A 17,050-nucleotide genomic window follows, 5' to 3' on the forward strand; every position below is an offset into this window, starting at 1 on the left:
TTCCTGAAAACAATGAATAGTCTGTTGTTTGGTTGTATTCTATAAATGTCAATTAGGACAAATTGGTTAATAGTGTTATTCAAATCTAATGCATCCTTACACATTTTTATCTACTTTTTCTATTCGCTATTGAGAGAAGGATATTGAAACTTCCAACTACAATTGTCTATTTTTTTATTTTTATCAGTTTTTTCTTCATGTATCTTTAAGCTCTGTTTTTAGGTATGTACAGATTCAGGATTGTTATATCCTTACTAGAGGCCCAGTGCACAAAATTCATGCACTGGGTTGTCCCTCAACCCAGCCTGCACCTTCTCCAATCCAGGACCCCTTAGGGGATGTCTGACCGCCTTTCGCAATCCAGGACCGCTGGCTCCTAACCGCTTGCCAGCCTGATTGTCCCCAACCCCTCTGCCTGCCTGCCTGCTTGATTGCCCCTAACCTGCCTGCCTGCCTGCCTGATCACCCCTAATTGCTCCCCTACTGGCCTGATCGCCCCTAACTGCTCCCCTGCTGGCCTGATCGCCTCTGCCTCACCCCGCACCCAGGACCCAGGATTTCCTCCTCCGGCCGGTCGCAGGCACCCAGGACCTGGGCTTCCCTCCCTCTGGCCAGCCGCAGACACCCAGAGCCCAGGCCAGCTTTGCCCGGGCTGGCTGCAGCTGCTGGGGACCATGGAAGGGCAGCTTGTCCCTCTCCCAGGCCGCAGCTTGGCTGGTCCCCATTCCTCTCTTGAAAGCTCATTTGTGCCTGGATGATACCCATTCCTCTCTCCCCAGTGTTGAGTGTCTGAGCCATTATGGGTGACAGCATGAGGGCATGATGACCATTTGCATATTAGCTCTTTATTATATAGGACTAGAGGCCCGGTGCACGAAAATCGTGCATGGAGGGGGGTCCCTCAGCCCAGCCTGCACCCTCTCCAATCTTGGACCCCTCGGGGGATGTCCGACTGTTGGTTTAGGTACCAGACAGCAATCTGGGATGACTGGCTCCTAACCACTCGCCTGCTTGTCTGCCTGCCTGATCGCCCCAACCCCTCTGCCTGCCAGCCTGATCATCCCTATCTTGCCCCTCGCCGGCCTGATTGCCCTTACCTTGCCCCCTGCCGGCCTGATCACCCCTACCTTGCTCCCCTGCCTGCCTGATGACCCCTAACTGCTCTGCCTGCCTGCCTGATTGCCCCTAACTGCCCTCCCCTGCCAACCTGCTCTCGCTCCTAACTGCTCTCCCTGCCGGCCTGATCTCAGCCCCAACTGCCCTCTCCTGCCAGCCTGATCTCGGCCCCAACTGCCCTCCCCTACTGGCCTAATTGCCCTTAACTGCCTCTGCCTCTGCCTAGGCCCCCACCACCATGGCTTTGTCCAGAAGGAAGTTAGACGTCTGAAAGATGGCCGGTTGACCCGGTCTAATTAGCATATTACCCTTTTATTAGTGTAGATAGATTATATAGGATAGGATTACTTAAATGGGAGGGAAAAGCCTTTTTCAGCAGGAGGAGATGCTCTTGGCAGACAAAAACACATAATCCCTATATCTGGACTGATAAGTCAGCCAAATGCACTATACTGCCAAACCGGCCATTAAAAAATTGAATCACTTTCTTACACCTTACACCAAACAGCTGTTGCCCTTAAAACCCCTCCTCAGCCCCCACCTTAGGTTCTGCCTTCGCAGTTCACCCAGATTAGGTTCTGATTGGTTGGTTTCTATGCCAGTCAGTGTCAAAAGCCCTGCCTCCTAGGCAGCCATTGACTCCTTGCAATTCACCCAGATTTGGTTCTGATTGGTCAGTTTCTATGCCAGTCAGCATCTCTGGGCCTATCTCCGCGCCTGATCATAGTTGTGGGGCTGATCAGCAGCCGCCCCAGGCTGCTAGCAAGTGCTCTGAACTGCTAACCTCTGTGACAGAGAGAGGCTTGGCTGCTAGCGAGGCCAGGAGAGAGAAGCAGGGTCTGATCATCCTGCTTCTCTGATCACCCTGATTCTCTGATCACCCTGCTTCACTCTGGGCCTCGCCAGCAGCTGCTGTCACTGCTGATCAGCCCTGCTGCTCTCTCTCCAAGAGGCCAGCAGTTCAGCCTGCTCACCTATTGCGCACGCAGCCTGGCGTTCGGTCCAGGCTGCTGGTGAGCGGGCTGAACTGCTGACCTCTAAGAGAGAGAGAGGCTTGGCTGCTGGCAAGGCCTGGAGAGAGAAGCAGGGTCTGATCACCCTGTTTCTCTCTCCAGGCCTCACCAGCCACTGCTGCTGCTGATCAGCTTGCTCTCCCTCTCTCCTCCCCCCCCCCGCCCCCCCTCCCCCCCACCCCGCCAGGTCAGCAGTACAGCCCGCTTGCCTGCTGCACGCACAGCCTGGTGTTCGGTCAAGCCTCCAGTCGTGGATGTTATGACCCTGGCTCTTCATATATATAGAAGATGAGTTGATCACTTTATAATTATGGAATGACCCACCTTATCTCCAGTAATAGTCTCTGCTTAAAAATCTGATTTATCTAATGTTAATATAGCAACTACAGCTGTCTTTGAATTAGTGTTAGCATGTCTTTTTTCATCCTCTTGACTGATAATGTGTTTTTATATGCAAAGTGGTTTTCTTCTCCACTTAATAAACATAGCTGAAATTTTGAAATACAAAATTACCATAATGTCCTAGCTGGTTTGGCTCAGTGGATAGAATGTCCGCCCTCAGACTGAAGGGTCCTGGGTTTGGTTCTGGTTAAGGGCACATGCCTCAGTTGCAGGTCTATGCAGGAGGCAACTAGTTAATGGTGTCTCTCTCACATCGATGTTTCTCTCTCTTTGTCTCTCCCTCTCCCTTCTACTCTCTCTATAAATCAATGGAAAAATATGCTTGGGTGAGGATTAACAACAACAATAAAAATTACCATGAAGCACGCACTTTAGTAAAACATGAATGGGTGAAAGTTTGAGGGGAAACAGTTTATTTATATAATTGTAAAGTAGTTCCCCTATAACATTTATTAAATATATTTTTATTGATTTCAGAGGGTAAGGGAGAGGGAGATAGAGATAGGAATAGAAACATCAATGAAGAAGAACCATTACAGACTGAAGGATTCTAAAGAGACATAACAACTAAATACAGTGTGGGATCTTGGATTGGATCCTGGAACAGAAAAAAGACATTAATAGAAAACCTGATGAAACTTAAAAATTAATTCTGTAATTTACTAAATAATAGTATATGAATGTCAGTGTCTTAATTTTGGTAGTTTTACTGTGGTTCTATAAGGTTGCATTAGGAGAAGCTGGGTCAAGAGTATACAGAAACTCTACTATTTTTGCAACTTTTCTTTAAATTTGATAATATTTCAGAATAAAGGTATAGAGTAAAAATAATAAAGTGGATCTGTTACAGGGCAGCATAGTTGAATGTTGTCTTTTAAAATCCAGTCTGACAATCTGTGCCTTTTGATTGATCTTTGATACATGATTATTTTAATACTAGAGGTCTGGTGCATAAAATTCATGCATGGAGGTGGGGGGGGGTCCCTCCGCCCACCTGAACCCTCTTCAGTCCGGGACCCTTGACTCCTAACTACTCACCTTCCTGCCTGCCTGCCTGATTGCCCCTAACTGCTCTCCCCTGCCAGCCTGATCGCCCCCTAACCTCCTCTGCCTTGTCCCCTGCCACCGTGGCTCTGTCTGGAAGGACTCCAGAAGGATGTCAGGTTTAATTAGCATATTACCCTTTTATTAGAATAGGTTATTATTGACATAGTTGGGTTTAACTCTATCATCTACCTATTTTTTTATTTGTCCCATGTCTTCTTTGTTTCCCTTTTTCTTTTTTTATCTGCCTTCTTTTGGATTAATAGAGTGTTTTTTATTTCACCTTATCTCTTTTGTTGGTTTATTAGTAATACCTTTTGTTTTTCAGTGGTTGCTTTAGAGTTTATCGTACATGTCTTACCGATATTACCGGTGTACCACTTCGTGTCTCATGTAAGAGTGTTACAACGTTTTCGCTTTCCTGGCCTAAGTGCTGTTTCATACATTTTATTTCTGCATTCATCATAAACCTTAAATACCTTGCTATTCTTTTTTTTTTCTATTGTGGTAAAATATGTATAACATAAAACTTACATTTTAATCCTTGTTAAGCATACAATTCAGTGGTATCAAGTATATTATGTTGTGCAGCCATGCCATGTGAATAGCACCCTGATTAAGAAACAGTATACCCTGGTATTGGTAATTTTTCAAAATACAGTTCTTTCTGGTGTAATTAGGTAAAATTAAAAGCATGCTAAATGACCATGACTAGATAATTTCCAGTTTTAAAGTTTTTGAAACTGGGCTTGTATACTATACAAAAAGTTGTTCTGTTTATTTTTATAAACATCACTTATATTTTGTTTAATCAAGATATTTCTTCTTGGCAGTGGACTCTCGAAAAATTGATCAGGAGGGAAAAATCCCAACAGAAACATTGGAGAAACTGAAGAGCCTGGGGCTTTTTGGGATGCAAGTCCCAGAAGAATATGGTAAGTAGAAAAGATACCCACATCCCCCCGCCCGCCCCCCGCCCCACCTGCTGGTTGTCTGTCTCTTAAGAAAGTACTCTATTTTTGTTTAAAAAAAGAGTTATTTTGGGGAAGGGTGGCCTTTTAAGTGCAGTATGTCCAAGATCAAGCTGTAAAACAGCTGGAATTAATAAAAACATCTGTCATTGGCTGAATACCAGATGGCTGGTTAGTGAGTGTGTGTGGACTGGCTCAAGGCAGAAAGTGTGCTTTTTTCCCTCTGGAATGGACCAGAGACCACTGCAGGAGCTGATTGCAGTGTCATCTCCACTGTATAGTCCTTTGGTCTCTGGCATAGGAATTGCCCTTGGAGCCACTTACGCTTCATGTTGGAGGGATAAATGTGTGGTGAGAGTTCAGGTGCCAGTGTTTGGCTTCTCTTACTGGTGCAGAGGAGTAAGGCATAAGGCTGTAGGGCACAAGGTACATCTAAAAAACCCTAACTTGTTCCATTACAGACCTAATGCTAGTGAGTGTTCAGTTTTGCTGTAATAAGTGTATCGGTGTTAAACAGACTGAATTGTTCTCAAACCTGTGGCCTGTGGGGGATTTTACTACGGACCTTCGAGCAGGCTCTGTGTCCTCTGGACTGTGCATAGCATCTGTGGAGCTTCATAGTGACATTTTAAGCCCCCAAGTGAAAGACCTTGTCTTTCTCCTCAGGATCCCAGAGTAATTCTGTTTATCAGATTTGGCTGATCACTTGTTTCTTTTTTTGCCTAATCTAGAGGTGGTCATCCCTATTCTGTGGGATTAAGGGGACAGGCAAGAATTGTGTGCAGGGAGAGGGATAGACAGTGTCTCAGAGACAGACACAGTCATACGCATGCATGGGCATGCACACCCACGCACAGTTTTTACTCTCACGCCCTTTTGACATGAAAGTGTGGCTCTAGGTTCTCAGCCTGCACCCACTTCTCTGAGCCCTCTTCCTGAGGCTTTGCTGGCTGGGGTTGCTCCCATTGTGATCAGCTATGGGGCAGGAGTTTAGGGGAGAGTTAGTCGTGCTTTTAGCGCTGGGTGTATTTCATGGGTGTAGCTGTTCATCTGGAGGTTTTTAGTATTTGGGGCATTTTTCCAGCTATATTTTAAATTAGGTTTGCATAGCAAATAACAGAATCCAGGAGCTTGTCTTGATGGTCTATCTCAGTGGTTCTCAACCTTCCCAATGCCGCGACCCTTTAATACAGTTCCTCATGTTGTGGTGACCCCCCAACCATAAAATTATTTTCGTTGCTACTTCATAACTGTAATTTTGCTACTGTTATGAATCGTAATGTAAATAAATATCTGATATGCAGGATGTATTTCCATTGTTACAAATTGAATATAATTAAAGCATAGTGATTAATCACAAAAAAATATGTAATTATATATGTGTTTTGCAATGATCTTAGGCAACCCCTGTGAAAGGGTCATTCTACCCCCAAAGGGGTCGCGACCCACAGGTTGAGAACCGCTGGTCTATCTTCTTCCCTGTTTTACCTAAGAGACTAAAGTTATACCACCCAGCCCCTGCACCCCAAGTTGGGCAGCCATAAATAGGGGACCCTCAATGTTCCCATCCTGGGACTGGTCCATTGTGAGACAAAATGTGAAAATTTAGGACAAATTAGTGTGATATCTAATTTCCTTGATTCTGAGGCATAGCTTAATCAGGCTAAATCTTACATTATATGTATGTTTATTGCTTTGCTTTAAACTGTTCAATGGTGTATCTTTTTTTTTAAGGTGTATTTTTATTGATTTCAGAGAGGAAGAGAAAGGGAGAGGGTGAGGGAGAGAGAGAAAGAAACATCAGTGATGAAAAAGAATCATCAATGGGGTGCCTTCTGCATGTACCCCCACTGGGGATTGAGCCGCAACCTAGGCATGTGCCTGTAACCTCCTGGTTCATAGGTCGATGCTCAACCATTGAGCCACAATGGCCAGGCTAAATGGTGTATCTTACTTGTCATTGTATAAAAGACCTTTCATCACATTTCCAAATGTAGAAAAATATTCTTTTATACAGAAGACATAAAATAATCATGGATGTTGCTCCCCACAAGTGTTGGAATTCACAGCACAGACCTCTACAGCCAGACTTTCTGTTTCTTAACAGAAATCTGCAGCCTCTGAGTGAGGTAGGGGGAGACTGCATTCTTTCAGACACCTGAGACTTGTCAGTATTATAACTCACAAGTGACAGGGGTATTATCTGCCATAACACACGGGCTGCATTGAATACTAGTTAGCAAGCAGGTAGGGATAGAGCTGGAGAGTAGTGGTTGGTCTGTCATCCACTGGAAAATATAAGTGCTTGGAGTAAGCAAATATCAGGGGGAAGCCTCTAGACTAGTGATGGCGAAACTTTTGAGCTCGGCGTGTCAACATTTTGAAATACCCTAACTTAACTCTGGTGCCGTGTCACATATAGAAATTTTTTGATATGTGCAACCATAGTAAAACAAAGATTTATATTTTTAATATTTATTTTATACTAGAGGCCCGGTGCACAAAAATTTGTGCACGGAGGCGGGGGGTATCCCTTAGCCCAGCCTGTGCCCTCTCGCTGTCTGGGACCCCTCGGGGGATGACCACCTGCTGGTTTAGGCCCGCTCCCCGGGGGATTGGGCCTAAGCTGGCAATCAGACATCCCTCTGGCAGCCCAGGAGCCCTCGGGGGATGTCCATTTGCCAGCGGGGAGCAGGCCTAAGCTGCAGTCTGACATCCTTAGCGCTGCTGAGGAGGCAGGAGAGGCTCCCACCACCACCGCTGTACTGGCAGTCGTCAGCCTGGCTTGTGGCTGAGCAGAGCTCCCCCTGTGGGAGTGCCCTGACCACCAGGGGGCAGCTCCTGCATTGAACATCTGCCCCCTGGTGGTCAGTGTGTGTCATAGTGACCAGTCATTCCCAGTCTTTCTGCTGTTAGGGTCAGCTTGCGTATTACCCTTTTACTATATAGGATAGAGGCCTGGTGCACGGGTGGGGGCCGGCTGGTTTGCCCTTCAGGGTGGGGGTCCCCACTGGGGTGCCTGGCCAGCCTGGGTGAGGGGCTGATGGCTGTTTCAGGCTGGCAACACCACCTTTAGGGTGGGGGGTCCCCACTGGGGTGCCTGGCCAGTCTGGGTGAAGAGCAGAGGGCTGTTTTCAGGCTGGCCAAGCCTCTCCAGTGACAGAAGCTCCCAGCCTCTCCTTTTTTTCTTTTTTCTTTTTCTGGGATTTATTTACCTTCTATAATTGAAACTTTGTAGCCTGGAGTGGAACTCAGAGCTGGCCAGGGCTTGGCTTCCTCCATCGCCAGGGGCAACCCAAGGCTCCAGCTCCGTGGCCACGGCCTGCTGAAAGCAGGTATCTGGGGTTTGTTTAGCTTCTATAATTGAAACTTTGTTGCTTTCAGAGCTCAGAGCCGGGCCGCGGCAGGCGGGGAACCTTGGCTTCCTCCATCACTGGAGCAAGCAAGCCTCCTGCTCGTTCCAGCTCCGTGGCTGCCGGCCGCCATCTTTGTTGGCAGTTAATTTGCATATCTTGCTGAGTAGCCAATGGGAGGCGTAGCGAAGGTATGGTCAATTACCTTGTTTGTCTATTATTAGGTAAGATATTTAAATGCCATTTAAATATGAATGGCATTTAAATATATGAAAAATCAACCAGAAAAATGAGTTCGCATTTCACCTCTGACACGTGTGTCATAGGTTCACCATCATTGCTCTAGACCAGCAGTTCTCAACTTGTGGGTTGCGACCCCTTTGGCGGTCGAACAACCCTTTCACAGAGGTCGCCTAAGACCATCCTGCATACCAGATATTTGCATTATGATTCGTAACAGTAGCAACATTACAGTTATGAAGTAGCAATGAAAATAATTTTATGGTTGGGTCACAGCATGAGGAACTGTATTAAAAGAGCCAGAAGGTTGAGAACCACTTCTCTAGACATAGTCAGGTTAGTAGTAATATATATTTTCTCTTCAAGATAATTTTTAAATCATTTATTGATTGATGAAAAGGACTTAATTTTTTTCCCAAACAATTTCTTTGTAAAATTGGGATATGTCTTTTACATCTGCATATCTAATATGCCAGCATGTATTGGGTGTATGTACACATACATGGCTATGTTGGTATGATATTGCAGAACTTACCATCCCTTATTCTTGTTTTATGTCCTACTTTCTGATATGAAATTGCTCTTTCATGAGATGTTAATGGTCATATTTGGGGCTTCTTTCCCCCCCTTTCTTTGGAAAAAAGCAACCTTATGTTCATGCCCCCAAAGTTTTGGGAAACTGTTTCCAGTCTGGAGCATTCTAGGGAGTGGTTAGAAACTTCCATCCAGGGAAATGGAGGCCTTTCTACCAACTGAGCCTGCATTTCCTTCCTGGTTCCCTGCGGCCAACCAGGCCTGCCGGCCAGTAGTCTCCACCCACATGTCATCCTTTTGCATATGATTGCTATCCCCATGACTTTAGTGATAACTTTCCAAGGGCGGGTGGGGGGAGAGGGGCACATTGGAATTTATTTCTTTAACAAACAAAATTGATTCCCTCAGTATCCTATATAATAAAAGCCTAGGTGGTGTCACACCCTCGTGCGATGTCATCACAAGATGGCCACCGCAAAGATGGCAGGCAGGAGAGGACAGTTGGGGGCGATCGTGCCAAGAGGGGAGGGCAGTTGGGGGCAATCAGGCTGGCAGGGGAGGGCAGTTGGGGGCGATCAGGCCAGCAGGGGAGGAGTTAGGCGTCAATCAGGCCAGCAAGGGAGCGGTTAGGGGGCGATCAGGCAGGCAGGCAGCTGAGCAGTTAGGAGCCAGCAGTCTCGGATTGTGAGAGAGATGGCCGACTGCCGGTGAAGGATCGAGCCTAAACCGGCAGTCAGACGTCCCCCAAGGGGTCCCAGATTGGAGAAGGTGCAGGCCGGGCTGAGGGACACCCTTCCGCCTGCCCCCCCCCCCCCCCACACACACACACAAATTTCATGCACCGGGCTTCTAGTATGAAATAAATAAAAGTGTTTTGATTGAAACAAGTGGAAAGGGGGGAAGTGGTACTGCAGAGCCCTGGCCTTCCTGGTGCCACCATTGAACCCATGGAACACACTAGGCAGGGCCAGTCCACATCTCTGCAGGGTCTCAGCCCTCCCTTTGTATGTGAATGGTGGCTCCAGTGACCACGCCCAGCCCTGCTACATTTTGGCCGCATGATCTTAGGCCTCAGTTCATCATTTGTAAGATGCACATATGGTCACTCAGCCACCTGTGGAAGTTGAAGATGAAATGCAAAATATGTAAGTTCAGTGTAGGTTTTGTTTTTGTTTGTTTAATCTTTGTCTCTTAACTCCAGAATAATGATTCCCAGCTAGGATAATTTTGTCCCTCAGGAGACATTGGACAATGTCTAGAGAATTTTTGGTTGTCAAACTGTGGAGAGGGGGACTTCTGGCATCTAGTGGGTGGAGGCCAAGAATGCTGCTAAACATCCTAAAGTGCACAGAACAGTCCCCACAACAAAGAATGATCCATCCTCAAATGTTAATAGTACCACACAGAATAATATCTGTACTGGAGTCCACTGGACCCTGGAATGAGACCCTGGAAAGCTCTTTGATTCACAAAGATCTATATCTGACAGGAGATATTCACAACATATTAAATGATGTAAGGATATTTTTATATTTTTGTATTATAGATTATATACTTCTATGTTAAAAATAAATCTATATATGCTCATATGCCTAGAAAAGTCTGACAGGATATACACAAAAATATGAGTGATGTTTATGGGTGACTTTTGTTTTCTTTGTACCTTTCTGTATTGTGATTTTTTTTTAAATGGTGATCTGCCATTCTTTTTTTTTTTTTAATATTTTTTAAAAATATATTTTATTGTTGTTTTAGAGAGAGGAAGGGAGAGGGACAGAGAGCCAGAAACATCAATGAGAGAGAAACATCGATCAGCCGCCTCCTGCATACCCCCCACTGGGAACATGCCCGCAACCAAGGCACATGCCCCTGACCGGAACCGAACCCGGGACCCTTCAGTCCGCAGGCCGACGCTCCATCCACTGAGCCAAACCGGCTAGGGCCTGCCATTCTTTTATAACCAGAAAGGACCAGTAAAGCCATTTGCCTTTAATGGGAGGAATTCAGGGCTGGACCATAAGTAAAACTGCTCTGTTTCTCTTCTAGGTGGCCTGGGCCTCTCCAACACCATGTATGCGCGGCTAGGGGAGATTGTCTGCCTGGACGGGTCAATCGCTGTGACCCTGGCAGCACACCAGGCCATCGGCCTCAAGGTCAAGTATCTGGGGATGCTTTCTGTGACTCCAGAAGACCTTCAGGAAGTGAACTGTGCTTGCTGTCTCAGGGTCTGGGAGGAGGGCCTAGCCTGCACCTGTCTCCTCGCCCTGCAGTGCCTCGTTTGTGCACACCCGTTCTCAGCCCTGCTGGATAGTGCTCAGTCCCTGCACAAGCAGTGGCTCTTGGCACTGTTCCTTCCCTTTGAATTTCCCTCCTGTCCCCATTGCCTTTGACCTGCCCTTTAGCGCTCCAGTTGTGATGCTGCTGCCTCTGCGGAGCCTGTCTTCACCTCAGACTGGATGTGAACCGCCCCCACTGAGCTCTTGAACACTCAACCTGGGGCCTGAGCAGGTCCTCCTTGCTGTTGGTCTTCCTCACCCCACTGGGCTGAGAACATTTTATGGCAGGTCCAGGGTCACACCACTCTTATCAACAATCCAACTACTTGGGTTGTTTTTGCTCAGTGTAGACACCACACTGAGCTGAGTGCACAGCATGCTTGGCTCCCTCACTCTGAGGGGGTGTGTGCTGTATGCAGTCTCTCGGTGGGAGGAGTGGACATGCCCATTCAGCACCAAGAAGGGGGTGGGACAGTTCTGACAGTGACTGAACACCTTCTTTATTCCTGGTATGGCTCTAGCATTCCCACCTCTTCACATTTTTTCATCCAAACCATCCCTGCAGTGGGTAGAATTATCCCCTGTGTGTGGGTGAGGAGATGGGAGCTCAGAGAGGGGACATCCCTTACCCAAGACCACCCAGCCAGGAAATGGGGGCTATCATGAAAATCCCTGAATCTGACCCCAAAGCTCTGCTGGGCCTCCAGGCCCAGGCCCCCCTGGAGTGTGCACTTTAGGGTAGGTCCTTTGCAGTCTGGTTCCCCACTTTTTACCTGAGGCTGCTAGCTCTGACTCAGCATTTCCTTTTGCATGAAGTAAGGATTACCTTCAGAAGCCATGTTCTACAGCGTATTTTAGTGTTCTCTCTCCAAAGCTAAAATCAGCCTGTGTGTCTTGTTTAGGGGATCATCTTGGCCGGTAGTGAAGAGCAGAAGGCCAAATATCTGCCCAAATTGGCATCAGGAGAACACATTGCCGCCTTCTGCCTGACGGAGCCAGCCAGGTCTGCTTGGCATGAGCTGCCCTGGAACAGCTTCTTCCAGGGTGCACTGGGAGGGGGGCTGTAGTGTTTGCTGAATAGATGGTGACTTTCATTTCTTCTTTCTCTGTATTTTTCCAAGAGTCAGCTCAGTAACTTTTCTTGCCAGTTCTCTTGTCTTTATTTTTCTCTCCTAGTGAGAGTTATAAGTGAGCTAACAAATCTGACAGCACCTATTAAATAATTATTTTGTGGTTTGCAACACCTCCTATCAAGGCTTCATAGCAACTTTCAGAGTATGGAGGGTGGGTGGTAATGTCCCTGTTTTACAGATTAGAAACTGAGGTTCAGTGAGGTTTATGATAAGCCCAAGGTCACATAGCTAGGATCTAACAACGTTGGCATAGGACCCGGGACTTCTGATGCCAAGTCTGCTACTTGGACTGAACTTCATCTTGCTTCCCTCCACCTGAGTACCCAGAACTCATTCTCATAGGAGTTTAGATGAGTCTATTTTGAGCACACATTTTCATGTTTAAACCTAAGCCCACTATTTTTCACTGCTCCTCTATCTGAAGTGATAAAATAGGGGTTGGCCATGTGTTTTTGTTGTTAATCCTCATCCAAGGATATTTTTTTCATTGAATTTTAGAGTGGAAAGGAGTGAGGGAGGAGGAGAGAAGACGAGAGAGAGAGTGAAACATTGATGTGAGGGAGACACATCTATTGGTTGCCTCCTGACTAGGGCCAAGTATCGAAACTGCAACCCAAGTACATGCCCTTATAAACAAAGTGTTACTGGAACATGTCTGCTCATTTACAAATTGTCTGTGGCTGCCTTTATGCCACAGTTGCAAAATTGAGGAGTTGGGACAGGTATCCTGTAGCCTGAAAAGCTGAATATATTTATAATCTGGCCCTGTGTATTTTAAACATTTGCCAACTCCTGTATTAAAGTAAAAACCTTTGTTTTTGGGCCTTCCAAACCATTCTTATTGATTTCCAGCATTACTCTCCTCAACAGCCTGTTTCTGTCCCTACAGTGGAAGCGATGCTGCCTCCATCCGGACTAGGGCCTCTCTAAGTGAAGATAAGAAGCACTATATCTTGAACGGCTCCAAGGTACAACTCCATGGCTTCACCGGGGTCTCAGTCATAACCTTCACTACCACTCACTGAACACTTTCTTTTTTTCTTTTTTTTTGTAAATTAAATCTTTATTGTTCAGATTATTACAATTATTCCTCTTTTTTCCCCCCATAGCTCCCCTCCACCCGGTTCCCCCTCACCCTCTGCCCTTACCCCTCCCACCCCCCACTGTCCTCATCCATAGGTGTACAATTTTTGTCCAGTCTCTTCCCGTACCCCCACACCCCTTTCTCCCAGAGAATTGATCAGTCCACTCCCTTTCTATGCCCCTGATTCTATGATATTCACCAGTTTATTCTGTTCATCAGATTTTTTGTATTCACTTGATTTTTAGATTCACTTGTTGATAGATATGTATTTGTTGTTCATAATTTGTATCTTTACCTTTTTCTTCTTCTTCCTCTTCTTAAAGAATACCTTTCAGCATTTCATATAATCCTGGTTTGGTGGTGATGAACTCCTTTAGCTTTTCCTTATCTGTGAAGCTCTTTATCTGACCTTCAATTCTGAATGATAGCTTTGCTGGATAAAGTAATCTTGGTTGTAGGTTCTTGCTATTCATCACTTTGAATATTTCTTGCCACTCCCTTCTGGCCTGCATAGTTTCTGCTGAGAAATCAGCTAACAGTCATATGGATACTCCCTTGTAGGTAACTAGCTGTTTTTCTCTTGCTTCTTTTAAGATTCTCTCTGTCTTTTGCTCTTGGCATTTTAATTATGATGTGTCTTGGTGTGGTCCTCTTTGGATTCCTTTTGCTTGGGGTTCTCTGCGCTTCCTGGACTTGTAAGTCTATTTCTTTGACCAGGTAGGGGAAGTTTTCTGTCATTATTTCTTCAAATAGGTTTTCAATATCTTGCTCTCTCTCTTCTTCTGGCACACCCATAATTCGGATGTTGGTATGCTTTAAGTTGTCCCAGGGGCTCCTTACACTATCTTCATATTTTTGGATTCTTTTTGCTTTTTGCTTTTCCAGTTGGGTGTTTTTTGCTTCTTCGTATTTCATATCTTTGACTTGATTCTTGTGATCCTCTAGTCTGCTGTTGGATCTCTGTATAATATTCTTTATTTCAGTCAGTCTATGCTTAATTTCTAGTTGGTCCTTTTTCATATTCTCGAGGGTCTCACTAAATTTATTGGCTGTTTCTAGAAAATTCTTGAAAAACCTTATAACAGTGGTTTTGAACTCTATATCCAGTAGTTTGCTTTCCTCCATTTCTGTCCTTTGTGTCCTGTTTCTTTGTCTCCGCATTTTTTTTATGCTTCCCTGTGTTGATAGAGTGGCTTTCTGTGCTAGTTGTCCTATAGGGCCCAGTGGCTCAGCCTCCCCAATTACCTGAGATGGACACTCTTGGTGCACCCCTTTGTGGGCTTTGTGCACAGTCTTGTTGTAGTTAAGCCTTGATTGTTATAGGTATCACTGGGAGGAATTTACCTCCAGGCCAATTGGCTGTGAGAATCAGCTGTGTTTACGGTGGGAGAACTTCTGTGCTGGAGACACCCTTATGGGGCAAGACTTGCTTCAGTGGGCTTTGGTGCTCACTGAGTCTGCCCCCTGAGTGTGTCCCTTATGAATCTGAGGAGTTGTAATCTAGATGGTCCCACTCTGACCACTGGGTACACTGGCTCTTGGATCTCTAAGGAGGTGCTAATTTAGCCTCTGCCTGAGGCTACCCAGCAGGAGCTATTGAGAGATCTGCAGATTCCTCTTCTTTGTTTGGGGTTTGGAGGTGCCCAGATGAGGCCCAGCTGTGAAGCAATGCAAGCTGCTGTGGGGCCTTGGGCCTTGTTTTGGATGTTCTGGGTCTCTCTGACCCAGCTACAGTTTGTTAGGTAATTTTAGATTGCAAAGGGCCAGGCCATTCATATGCAAAAGCCTCTGCACACAGCTTGGGTGGGGCGGGGTCTCAGGGACTCAACAGGGCAGAGCAAACAGCTATGGCTGATCGTCTGCCCTGCCCTAAGAGGCCCCGGTCTCAGTGTCCCACGGTAATCGCTGCAAGCACCTCTGAGAGGAAGCCGTCCTCGATGCCAGACAGCCCAGTTTCTCCCCGTATGAGTATGGGTCCCCAGAGACTTGCCCGGAACTGGAGTTCAGAGCAGTTGGAGCTTGTGTCTCCCTCCCGATTGAAAAAGACAACTGCATCCTCAGTTTCCAGCCCTTTCCGTGTGCGCCTCCATACCTCCACACTTTACTTCTGTACCTCCTCAGAGTCTCAGTGTGCTTTTCTCTTTCCTTCTAGTTGTAGAATTTCCACTCAGCCAGCCTTCCTGTGGTTCTGGATGATGTCCGTTTTGTCTTTCAGTTGTATTTTTGAAGTGGTTGTGCGAGGCAGCAATTTCAGGTGTTTACCTATGCCACCATCTTGGTTTCTTCCCCTAGGTCAGTGGTCTCACTGACCACTTTCCACGCACCAGGGACTGCAAAGGGCCTACACATCATCTTTTGACCATCACCTCTTGGGTGGATGCTACTTTCTTTTTTTGAAAGAAGAAACTGTGTCTCAAAGAGGTTCTACAGACATCCTATGCTTAGTGACAGAGCCAGGCTTGGAGCCAAGGAGTTCTGGCTCCACAATCTACATGTTTCCATAGTACCAACTACTTCCCTGATCTACTGTTGGTTGTTTGTTTTTAAGTTCAGTACAGTGAACTTCTATGTACCCTCACCACCTTCAGCAATTATTTCTTCTTAGCCAGTCCTGTTTCTCTGTCAGCATTGCCACCTCTGGATTGCATCCATACTGTTTCAGCTAAAAGGCAGGGATTTTTTTTTAAATTATAATACCATTAACACAATTTTAAAAATTTGTAATTCCTTACTATCTAGTTATCATTCAAATTTCTATGACTATTTCTGTGGTTACCTTTTTATTTTTCCAATCATTTGCTTGAATTAAGATCCAAATAGGTTCCATACATTGTGTTGAGAAGCTTCTATATTTACCTCTCCCTTCCTCTCCTATTTCTTCCACCCCGTTTTCTTGCTCCTTTCTGTCCCTATTCCCCTTTCTTGAGAAAACCCATTTGTTTAGTGCTAGAGCTTGAACCATCTTAGTACCATTGGCTATTCTTCTACACCAGCAGTTCTCAACCTGTGGGTCGCAACCCCTTTGGGGGTGGAACGACCCTTTCACAGGGGTCGCCTAAGACCATCGGAAAACACATATATAATTACATATTGTTTTTGTGATTAATCACTATGCTTTAATTATGTTCAATTTGTAACAGTGAAATTGGGGGTCACCACAACATGAGGAACTGTATTAAAGGGTCGCGGCATTAGGAAGGTTGAGAACCACTGTTCTACACCCTCCCACCCAACACACACACACACACACACACACACGTCCACTTGTGTCTCTTGGCAAAATCCTTGCTCTGGAGAGACTGGGATCCCCAGGGCTTTACAGTCTAGCCCAGTGATGGCGAACCTATGACACGTGTGTCAGAGGTGACACGCAAACTCATTTTTTTGGTTGATTTTTCTTTGTTAAATGGCATTTAAATATATAAAATAAATATCAAAAATATAAGTCTTTGTTTTACTGTGGTTGCAAATATCAAAAAAATTTCTATATATGACATGGCACCAGAGTTAAGTTAGGGTTTTTCAAAATGCTGACACGCCGAGCTCCAAAGGTTCGCCATCACTGCTCTAGTTTGCAGTTCGATGGGCAGCTGGCATGTCTTGTGGCAAAGATGGGGCTTAGAAATGGCTCATGATAGTTTAGTTTTCTCCAGAGTTCTTTTGCTCTTTTCCTTCAGGTCTGGATCACCAATGGAGGACTTGCCAGTATTTTTACCGTGTTTGCTAAAACCAATGTTGTTGATTCCGATGGCTCAGTAAAAGACAAAATGACAGCATTTATAGTAGAAAGAGACTTTGGTGGAATCACTAATGGGAAGCCTGAAGATAAGTTAGGCATCCGTGGCTCAAACAGTAAGTTGTGTGTGTGTGTGTGTGTGTGTGTG

General features: G+C 45.8%; 1 protein-coding gene across 3 annotated transcripts in view; it reads left to right on the top strand.

The window, feature by feature from the left end:
• ACAD9 (acyl-CoA dehydrogenase family member 9) overlaps positions 1 to 17,050 on the top strand; it is a 58,598-nt gene that overhangs the window by 22,676 nt on the left and 18,872 nt on the right. For all 3 annotated transcript variants that reach the window (XM_081086169.1, XM_081086171.1, XM_081086170.1), the window contains exons 3-7: positions 4,409 to 4,510; positions 10,720 to 10,826; positions 11,852 to 11,952; positions 12,972 to 13,050; positions 16,844 to 17,018. In XM_081086169.1, coding sequence (XP_080942295.1) covers positions 4,409 to 4,510; positions 10,720 to 10,826; positions 11,852 to 11,952; positions 12,972 to 13,050; positions 16,844 to 17,018 — 564 coding nt within the window. The remainder of the gene's footprint in view (positions 1 to 4,408; positions 4,511 to 10,719; positions 10,827 to 11,851; positions 11,953 to 12,971; positions 13,051 to 16,843; positions 17,019 to 17,050) is intronic.

Source organism: Myotis nattereri, assembly GCF_964212035.1.
Source record: "Myotis nattereri genome assembly, chromosome: 3".
In the NCBI taxonomy this organism is placed as follows: domain Eukaryota; kingdom Metazoa; phylum Chordata; class Mammalia; order Chiroptera; family Vespertilionidae; genus Myotis; species Myotis nattereri.